General features: G+C 38.6%; 2 protein-coding genes across 2 annotated transcripts in view; both read right to left on the bottom strand.

Annotated features, from left to right (window-relative positions):
• Window positions 1-10,880, bottom strand: part of BOSTAUV1R417 (vomeronasal 1 receptor bosTauV1R417) — a 70,262-nt gene extending 59,382 nt beyond the window's left edge. The window contains exon 1 of the mRNA XM_015458319.3: window positions 8,448-10,880. Within this exon, the coding sequence (XP_015313805.1) occupies window positions 8,448-8,532 (85 nt within the window). The 5' untranslated portion in view covers window positions 8,533-10,880. The remainder of the gene's footprint in view (window positions 1-8,447) is intronic.
• On the bottom strand, window positions 4,085-8,454 carry BOSTAUV1R414 (vomeronasal 1 receptor bosTauV1R414). The gene is given in 2 exon segments (XM_010815328.4): window positions 4,085-4,207; window positions 4,209-8,454. Coding segments are annotated over 2 exon segments (816 nt in total). The 5' UTR covers window positions 4,989-8,454; the 3' UTR covers window positions 4,085-4,171.
• Window positions 10,881-11,083: the final 203 nt, after the last annotated feature.

The following is an 11,083-nucleotide window of genomic DNA, read 5'->3' as shown; positions in this document are numbered from 1 at the left end:
CCAAATTTCTAGAAACAGTCTTTGATGCTCGGGGCTGGTGCACTGGGATGACCCAGAGGGATGGTATGGGGAGGGACATGGGAGGGGGATTCAGGATGGGGAACACGTGTACACCCATGGTGGATTCATGTGGATGTATGGCAAAAGCAATACAATATTGTAATTAGCCTCCAATTAAAATAAATACATTTATATTAAAAAAAAATAAGACTGAATTAGGAAGAAATAGACAATCTAGAAAGCAAAAAAGCAAAATGGCTGTCTGAGGAGGCCTTACAAATAGCTGTGAAAGGAAGAGACGTGAAAAGCAAGGGAGAAAAGGAAAGATATACTCATTTGAATGCAGAGTTCCAAAGAATAGCAAGGAGAGATAAGAAAGCCTTCTTCAGCGATCAATGCCAAGAAATAGAGGAAAACAACAGAATGGGAAAGACTAGATATCTCTTCAAGAAAATTAGAGACACCAAGGGAACATTTCATGTAAAGTTGGGCGCAATAAAGGACAAAAATGGTATGGACCTAACAGAAGCAGAAGATATTAAGAAAAGGTGGCAAGAATACACAGAAGAACTGTACAAAAAAGACCTTCACAAGCCAGATAATCATGATGGTGTGATCATTCACACTCACCTAGAGCCAGACATCCTGCAATGTGAAGCCAAGTGGGTCTTAGGAAGTATCACTACGAACAAAGCTAGTGGAGGTGATGGAATTCCAGTTGAGCTATTTCAAGTCCTAAAAGATGATGCTGTGAAAGCGATGCACTCAATATGCCAGCAAATTTGGAAAATTCAGCAGGGGCCACAGGAATGGAAAAGGTCCATTTTCATTCCAATCCCAAAGAAAGGCAATGCCAAAGAATGCTCAAACTACTACACAATTGCACACATCTCACACGCTAGTAAAGTAATGCTCAAAATTCTCCAAGTCAAGCTTCATCAATACATGAACTGTGAACTTCCAGATGTTCAACTGGTTTTAGAAAAGGCAGAGGAACCAACCAGAGATCAAATTGCCAACATCTGCAAAAAAGCAAGAGAGTTCCAGAAAAACACCTATTTCTGCTTTCTTGACTATGCCAAAGCCTTTGATGTGTGGATCACAATAAACTGTGAAAAATTCTGAAAGAGGTGGGAATACCAGACCACCTGACCTGCCTCTTGAGAAACCTATATGCAGGTCAGGAAGCAACAGTTAGAACTGGACATGGAACAACAGACTGGTTCCAAATAGGAAAAGGACTACGTCAAGGCTGTATATTGTCACTCTGCTTATTTAACTTATATGCAGAGTACATCATGAGAAATGCGGGGCTGGAGGAAGCACAAGCTGGAATCAAGATTTCTGGGAGAAATATCAATAACCTCAGATATGCAGATGAAATGACCCTTACGGCAGAAAGTGAAGAGGAACTAAAAAGCCTCTTGATGAAAGTGAAAGAGGAGAGTGAAAAAGTTAGCTTACAGCTCAACATTCAGAAAACTAAGATCATGGCATCCAGTCCCATCACTTCATGGCAAATAGAAGGGGAAACAGTAGAAACAGTGGCTGACTTTATTTTGGTGGGGGGGGGGGGGGCTCCAAAATCACTGCAGATGGTGATTACAGCCACGAAATTAAAAGACGCTTACTCCTTAGAAGGAAAGTTATGACCAACCTAGATAGCATATTGAAAAGCAGAGACATGACTTTGTCCACAAAGGTCTGTCTAGTCAAGGCTATGGTTTTTCCAGTAGGCACATATGGATGTGAGCGTTGGACTATAAAGAAAGCTGAGCGCTGAAGAATTGATGCTTTTGAACTGTGGTGTTGGAGAAGACTCTTGAGAGTCCCTTGGACTGCAAGGAGATCCAACCAGTCCTTCCTAAAGGAAATCGGTCCTTAATATTATTTGGAAGGACTGATGTTGAAGCTGAAACTCCAATACTTTGGCCACCTTCTGTGAAGAGCTGACTCATTTGAAAAGACCCTGATGCTGGAAAAGATTGAAGGTGAGAGGAGAAGGGGACGACAGAGGATGAGATGGTTGGATGGCATCATCGACTCAATGGACATGAGTTTGGGTAAACTCCAGGAGTTGGTGATGGACAGGGAGGCCTGGTGTACTGCGGTTCATGGGGTCGCAAAAAGTCGGACACGACTGAGAGAGTGAACTGAACTGAACTGAATCAAAAACCTCCCAGAAAACACTGTCCAGGGCCTGAGGGTGTCACATGTGATCCTATGAAGCATTTTTAAAAATAAAATCTACCCTTCTTAAACTATTCCAAAAATTAAAGAGGAGGAGAACACTCTTAAATTTATTATATCAGGCTAACTTTACATTGATATCAGTACTATAAAGAGACACTACAGAAAATTACAGATCATTTTCTTGATGAATATGGTTGAAAAAAATTTTCAACAAAATATTAGCAGACAGAATTCAACAATCTATTAAAGATATCATAAATGATTACCACGTAGCATTGTTCCAGAGATGCAAGGATGGTTAAAAATCCACAAGTCAATCCACGTGATACACCACATTAAACACAAGATTTTGTCAATAGACATAGAAAAAGCATTGACAAAATCTAACATCCATTTGAGCATAGAGAAAATACATCTCCACGTAACAAATCAAACCCACAGAGGTGGATATCTGAAAGCTTTTTCCTCTAAAATCAGGACCAAGACAAGGATGCTCACTCTTGCCACTCTGGTTTAACAGTATTTGGACAAAAAAGTAATAAGAGACATCCAATGCCTAAGAGAAGTAAAACTGTCACTACTATAGAGAAATGATACTTTCTATAGAAAACCCTAATGTCTCCACCAGAAAGCTAATGAATTCAGTACACACACACAATGGAATATTCCTCACCCTTTAGGAATAAAATTTCGCTGCTTCTACCATAGATGGACCTGGAAATCATTCTGTTTAGTGAATTAAGTCAGACAAAGTTAAATACTGTATATTATCCCTTGACATATGGAATCTAAAGCTAGTACAAATGGATGGAAATAATGATATAGAAAAAGACTCTCGCATATAGAGAATAAACTAGTGCTTACCAGTGGAGAGAGAAAGTGGGAAGGGGCAAGACAGAGTAAAGATTTAGAAGTACACATTACTATGTAGAAAATAAATAAACTACAAGGACATACTTTACAGCACAGGGAATATAGCCAATAGTTCATAATAACTTTAAACAAAGTATAACCTATATACTGAACCACAATGTTGTAGCTCTGCCACTACTATAATACTGTAAATCAACTATAATTCAAGGAAAAATTTGACGTAAAAGAAAAGTTATGCATTGTGATATGTGGTTGTAATGGCAGTCACATCACAATATTTATGTGTAACAATTATCACATCTTACACTTAAAATTCACACAATGTTATATGTCAAATATATTTCAGTTTTTTAAATCTGCTGAAATATATTTTTCTTTCGGTGTGTTTTGTATTGTACTTCACTTCAAACTGCTCATTTCTACATGAAAATATTTAAATGCCTTAATCTCCCTGCAAGACTCTTTCTAATAAATACTGCCATCTCTCTTAACAATGTGAACTATAAACTTGTAACTGGCTCCCAAATTCTTACCTGATTTTACCTTCGCGTAGTAACCAGGGTATTCTTTACTCTGTGAGGACATTAATTTCTTCCATTTTATTTCTGACTACTGTACACACTGATCCGTTTTCATGTATACTTTTATCTATAATTCCACACCTACTTCATTTGTGGGAAATTCGTTCTGTTAGACTGAAAGTAACACATTTGAACACTTTATAATATGCATATCATTTCAAGACTTGTTTATTGCATAAATTTCTGAACTCCTTTTCTACAAGGAAACTTCAATGATATGATTTTTTATGAGGTATTCATATTTCATGACAATATATTTCAATTGGTCTTTATATTGAAGAAGACATTTGGCATGTCCTGTATATTATCTTGAAATTCAAATTTTAAATTAGGATTCTGAGGGTGAATAAATGAGCTGGCAGTGGCTCATTACAGAATAAATAAAATTCACACTTTTCTCATAATAGTAGAGGACTTTGCATTTCTTTCCCAGGCAAAGTAGAGCCTTTGTACACTGGAGTCACGGCTTATGAGCAGAAAGGGGCTGACACTTGGGAAGCATGCTGCTATGATTATAGTCATGTTCACAAACAACCAGCTGGGCTGAACAAAAAGAGCCAGAAGAACTTGAAAGATGGAGGAAAGAGTATAAAAGCAGACAAAGGTGCCCCCCAGGAGAAGGATGGTTTTAGTAGCCCTGGACTCAGGGGAGGACCTGGAGGAGGCATCGGTCCTACGAATGTGCTGGACCTGCTGCTTATGTCGGTAGAGAATGAGAACCATGGAGCCACCGGCCCAGAGCGTGAGCCCCAAACATAAAACATCAGGGGATGACAGCAATGCTGCATACAAGGCGTCTCTGGTTTTTATATTCTTCTGGTCAGTTTGAATACTAGAACAGCAGCCATAATCTCTTTCCTCTGTGATGTTATTGTGACTCCATTTGCCAGTTATAAAGATAGGGAAAATGACATTTACCGGCATTTGGAGGATCCAACACAGGAAAATAGAGGGAACAGTGTACTTGGGAGCTATTACTTTCAGCGCTGCCCACCTGGAGTTCCAGGGACTGATTGTGATCATCTGAAAGACACTCAAGAGGCAGATGCTGCCAATGGACATTCCCCTCCCCATTCTGTGTAGAAAGAAGAGAAGTTTGCAGCCAAAATCACTGCGGATCTGCTTCCACCCAAAGATTGCCATTGTCTCGGGGACCCCTTTACAGAGGAGGACCAAGGAGTTGGCCACAATCAGGTGCTTAAGGATCAAATCTGTGGACCTTAACCTGTAACCCATGACGTGAAGGACGATATAACTGCAAAGGAGTGAGAAATTCCCCAGGATTCCAACCACGGTCTGTGTTAAGATGATCATGCCTATTATGAGAAAGCTGCCAGCCATCCTCTCAGTTCACAGTCACTGGTACTTGTCTTGTGAGTTATTGTCTCTATGGGAACATCAGGTGTGTGCTGTATGCATCATGTCCACTGAAATCCAATATTCTCCACTTATCCTCAGGTCCCACTTGGAAAATTTTGCTTTATGCTTTTCTGCTACTAGTAGCCTTAAAAGGGCTCAATGTATAACATTGAAAGAGCACTTAAAATGCAAAATTACTTGTTGAAGGCACTCCATGCTATCACTTCATTCTTCACAAATCCACGAGCCTGGGATTTCTGTGACTTCAATTTTTTCAAGGAAAGGTAACACAGAGAGGTTATGTATTTGTTGAGATCTGCTGCACAGGGCAGAGTGAAGACTTTAGAAACTCATTAGGCTGGTCAAGAGAGTGCACTGACCCACCAGCTCTGCCAAAAACCAGTTAGTTGTATTCAAATAATAACCCATACCCATATTTAGTTTTGATTTCACAACTTCTTAACTTGATTTTAGACCAATGGTCTTTTATATTTTTATTATAAGAAGATTCCATTTTTGTAAAGCTTTATTCTTTAGGGCACTATGTACTATGTATTAGGTTTTAGATATCTTAATACATATATATGGATTGCTGGCAGCAGAATATGGCATATGGCAGGAACCTGCCCAAGATAACTTAATGTCATGAAGATGAGAATGGCTCAGTACTGGAATGGTATTAGGATGCTTTTATGTCTGTAATGTAGGTATAATGTACCTATCACAGGAATTATTGAATAAGCACAAGTAACATTGTAAACTTTGAGCCATAAAACACTAATACATGATAAAAGAGTGCAAAAACTGAATTATTGTTGTTTTCAATTCATATACTTATCTATTTGTTAATTCCAGAGCTAAGCAAAAATAGCAACAAAGAAATAATATTTGTGCATGCCACTGACATACCAGACATATGTGTAAAATAGCATCTGCAAGGCATGTATTCTTATGTATTTTATAAATTCAGAGACTGGATTTTTGGATTGATAGTAGCCTATTTAAAAAAAAAAAAAAAAGAATCAACATGCTAGGAGACTGGCAGCTGCTGCCTCTAACTTACAATTACCATGTCAACTGTTCTTTAAATCTAAGAATGACAGTAACCTCACCAGAATGAACACACTACAGAGGTTTTCAGTTCAGGCAAAGCTACTGTCTACACTAATTGCATCAGACATCCAGGACTGGAACAACCCTTTCTATTCAAGTCGTTTTCATTTAGACACACTTTCTGCATGGGATTAGATGATTTCTTCAGATCCATCATACATTTTAGTGCAAACCTGTATGGATTGGTGGTGAACTTCTAGTCATCCTGAACATGGAGTCTATAATTCCTGTAAGGCAGACTCAACAGCAGATTGATTTTACAAATGTATTTTACCAGTTAAAATACAATTTTTTTTAAGTTGAGAAAAATATCTTTATTGGAATTATGCCATGTATGCAGTTTCATTCTTTGCCTAGAAATGGCTTTGATGGACATGAATGAGTTAAACCCAAGAGCTTTAACTCAGTGAGAAGCAAAGCTTTTTTCAGTATAGTTAACAAATAGCTTAAATATTACCAAATGATAGACCATATACTTATTTACAAATGACATTTCCCCAATGTGGACTAGGATCCTTTCATCACAAATATTTTTAAGCACCTTAAAAATCAGGTTTTGCTGTAACGTGGATTGAGTCACAACAGAAACTGTCAGAGGATTACATTTGATTGCATGAAGGGTCTTTAGAGATTGCCATGGGTTCTAGAAACCCATCTCTCAATATTAGCTCAGCTCATGCCTCAGACTTACACCATCCTGCCCGCTGTTGGCACTGAATCCAGTTACTACACAGAAGATTGCCTTTGTCTGATATGATCTCTTCTCCAGACTCTTGATCTGACTTTCTCTTATAGACTCTGCTGCTTAGAATGAGATGGAAAACACTTACCTGACACCTTCCTGCTATCAGGAGAGTGGGCTTTCTGGTGGTCATTATACCTAGTGTCTGTGTGGGAGGGAGGCAACTGGATCCTGATATATGGGTTTGAGATGCTGTGTCCTCCCCTCCCCTCCCATCAGAGCTGCAATTATCATTTCACCTGCAGCAGCAATGGGAGTGCAGGCCTGGGATCTGAGAACATTTCTGGAAACTTTTCTCTCGGTTGTTAATTACTGGAAACAATTACAAGTTTCTAGTTAGCACCCTTAGGAGACTAAAGGAGTGTTTCCAAGAGCCTTCTTACTTTCCATGATCCCTGGAGGCAGACAGGGTCTCACATCGAGGAAAGCTGGACTTTCTGAAGTCACACACATAAGGGACTGGCATGAACTGTGTGTCCCTCTGCATTCTTTACTTCCCTGAGATGTTTCTCTACCCTGAAACTAGAGCTCTCCTAATCTTCAGACCGTTAAACTGAATGATCAATTAAAGTATTGTTAGAGAAATGGAATGGGACAAAATACCTGGGAAAAACATTCAAAGAGAAACAAGTAAAAGGAAGAACAGGACACATTACTCATTATAGAAAATGTCAGCACAAATCAGAGCCAATTAATTGGATGCTTTGCATAAATCGATGCCAATCAACATGGAGATGTTGTAGAAAAATTTACTTTATGATTATTCACCTCCATTAGCAATTAGAATCAGACACAGAACAATATGGGGCTTCCCTAGTAGCTCAGACGGTAAAGCATCTGCCTGCAATACAGGTTTGATCCCTGGGTTGGGAAGACCCCCTGGAGATGGAAATGGCAACCCACTCCAGTACTCTTGCCTTGAGAATTCCACGGACAGAGGAGCCTGGTGGGCTACAGTCCATGGGGTCTCAAAGAGTCAGACATGACTGAGCAACTGACACACAACAGAACAATATACATGGAAAAAATGAGAAGGTTCAAAACGAGTGTCTCACAAATGAGCACTTAGTTCTGACGGCTCAACAGACAGATTCTACCATTCTTGTAAATATCAGATGAACCAATACTCAATTACTTCATTCAAAGAGATAAAATAGTTACCACAGTGCTCTACATTAATTAATTAATTGTGCTATTTTTCAAGAATAAGCACTTGGTACTCTGATATTAAGAAATATAAATTAGGACTTGCAAGAAATCTGGTTTTTTCGTATAAATACATCTACATTTGATGCAGCGTCATGATGCAATCACTGCCGATTTTCAAGTTAGGGATTTGGAGCCATACTTGGTGGTCAACTAAGTCTGCACACAAACTCATTTGAACACCTACAGGCAGATGCAAACACCCATGTGCATTAATACTCACATACTTATGTATATAGTACTTGCACAATTATAGTTTAAAACTCACAAACATTTGTGCACATGCTCACCACACCCAAACACACATCATATTCCTAAACACATGACACACATTCATATGAACTCACATTGTCACATTCACCTTCATAAAATCAACTTACATGGTCCCTGTGTATCTCTGGATGATGATTTCATATACAGAAGAACAGGTATATCTCTAGACTTCTGGACGCAGGAAAAAGGCATCCTTTCCTCTGCTTGTAATCCTTTCACCCTGCAACAATCCACAGACAATATTTGCTATAGGCTGCCTTAAAATTGGGCTTCCCTGGTGGCTCAGCTGGTAAAGAATCTGCCTGCAATGTGGGAGACCTGAGTTTGATCCCTGGGTTGGGAAGATCCCCTGGAGAAGGGAACGGCTACCCACTCTAGTATTCTAGCCTGGAGAATTCCATGGACTCTATAGTCTATGTGAGCATTACCTCCTCATGGGTCAGGGGGTAAGAAAGATAGCATGTTTCAGGGTATAACAGTGAATGGGTATGTATTCATACCCAAATAAAACCATGGTGGGGAAAGCCTGGAGTGAAGACATAAAGTCTGTATGGAAACACAAAAGACCCTGAATAGCCAAAACAATCTTGAGAAGGAAAAACAAAGTTGGAGCTATCTTGCTCCCAATTTCAAACTACACTGTAAAACTACAGGCATCAAAACAGTGTGGTACTGACACAAGATCAAGGGACACATAGATCAATGGAACAGAATAAATAGAACAGAAATGAATCTACACTTAATGGTCAATTTCTCTATGACACAGGAGGCAAGCAGATACAATAGGGCAAAGACAGTCTCTTCAACAGATGGTGTTGGGAAACTGAACAGCTACATGCAAAACAATCAAACTGGAATAGTTTCTCATATCATATGCAAAAACAAACTGGTATCTACATACAATGGAATATTATTTAGGCTTAAAAGGAGGAAATAATGATATATACCACAACATGGACAAACTTTGCAGATACTATATAAAGTGAAATAAACCAGTCACAAAAAGACAAACACTGTATGATTCCACTTTTATGAGATATTTATCATAGTAAAAATCACAGCAATAAAAGCAGGAAGGCAGTTGTTAGGGTACTGAGGAAGAAGAGATGGGGAGTTACTGTTTCAGTTTTGCAAGATGAAACGAATTCTCCATCTTGTTTTCTATCTTCTCTTTTGATGAGTAGAAGCACTTAACTTCAATACAAGCTCATCTGTCATGTCCTCCTTTATAGTCGATATTTTGCTCTGTTTAAAAACAGTCTTTTCCTATTAGAGCTCAGAAATGTTCTCTGTTTTCTTCTAAAAACATCATTTTATATCTTTAAAATTTACATCAGCAATCTATTCAGAATAATTTGTTATATATGTCAGTAGCAACTTGTCTCTTTACATTTCAAGATAACACATTTCCACTTCTTCTGAAAATGTTGTGCTTGCCTTGCTTTTTATTTGCTGTCCTCTATCATTGCCTCATCCAGTTTGACATCATCTCACCCTTGGAACTGGCTTTCTGTCAGATTTCCTGGTGATCCCATCTCTTCTTGTAACTCTTCCAATATTTACAACCCCAGTGTGCACACAGTCAAGTTTAGTCTTGGGACCAGAAAGCTTCAGTGGGCCTTTTTGTTTAGAAGGTTGATTAGGCTCATGTTTTAAAGGGAAAGTTGCACCGTGCTGAGAGACAAGTTTTGCTGTAAGTTTCTTCACAGTTTGTGTAAGCTTCTGTCCTAAATTATCTTTTCAAGAACTTTTCATATAACAACCAGCTTCAGACAATGTCTACAGTATATTCCCCAGGGAAAAGGACAGGTTAATTACTTGATCAGCATAATAAAAACAATGCTTTCCTCTGAGGCAAAATTTGGGCAGGTTTGTTCGTGACCAACATTAAAATATTTGGATTTCTTCTTCACATCTTCACTTGTGATGTAAACCTATTATGTGTTTTGGGGGCCTCTTTTTATCACCTCTGAGAAGCCTGATACAGACAAGAACAAATGAAAACGCAAAGCTCTTGCTGTTCTTGTGTCATGAATGATAAAATCTTTCTTCTCAGACCCAGGAGTCTCATGCCTTCTGACAGATCCATGAAGTTGACAGGATAATTTGTTTTCTTGTGTGTAGGGTAAAATCTAAGACGTTTCTTCACATTCTTTAATAGTCATAATGATAAGGATGTAATGCTGAGAGAGACATGACTTTCTCAAAGAGAAAATTATAAAGATCTTACACAATCCTGATTAGGGGATACAAGAATGCTTCCTGGAACAAGTGGAAATCTTCTTACCCAAGTTCTGGGCAATGTGGGAAAATGACAGTTCTTTCAACAAATGAGGCTGGGAAAGTTGGATATCCACATGCAAAAGAAGGAAGTTGGACCCTTACTTAACACTACATACAAAAATTAACTCAAAACTCCTAGAGGAGAACATAGGCAAAACACTCTCCAACATACATCACAGCAGGATCCTCTATGACCCACCTCCCAGAATATTGGAAATAAAAGCAAAAATAAACAAATGGGACCTAATTAAACTTAAAAGCTTCTGCACAACAAAGGAAACTATAAGCAAGATGAAAAGACAGCCTTCAGAATGGGAGAAAATAATTGCAAATGAAGCAACTGACAAAGAATTAATCTCAAAAATACACAAGCAACTCCTACAGCTCAATTCCAGAAAAATAAATGACCCAATCAAAAAATGGGCCAAAGAACTAAATAGACATTTCTCCAAAGAAGACA

This window comes from Bos taurus, chromosome 18, assembly GCF_002263795.3.
Source record: "Bos taurus isolate L1 Dominette 01449 registration number 42190680 breed Hereford chromosome 18, ARS-UCD2.0, whole genome shotgun sequence".
Taxonomy (NCBI): Eukaryota; Metazoa; Chordata; class Mammalia; order Artiodactyla; family Bovidae; genus Bos; species Bos taurus.
Note: the sequence above shows the minus strand (reverse complement) of the source record. Positions and strands in the feature narration are given on the sequence as shown.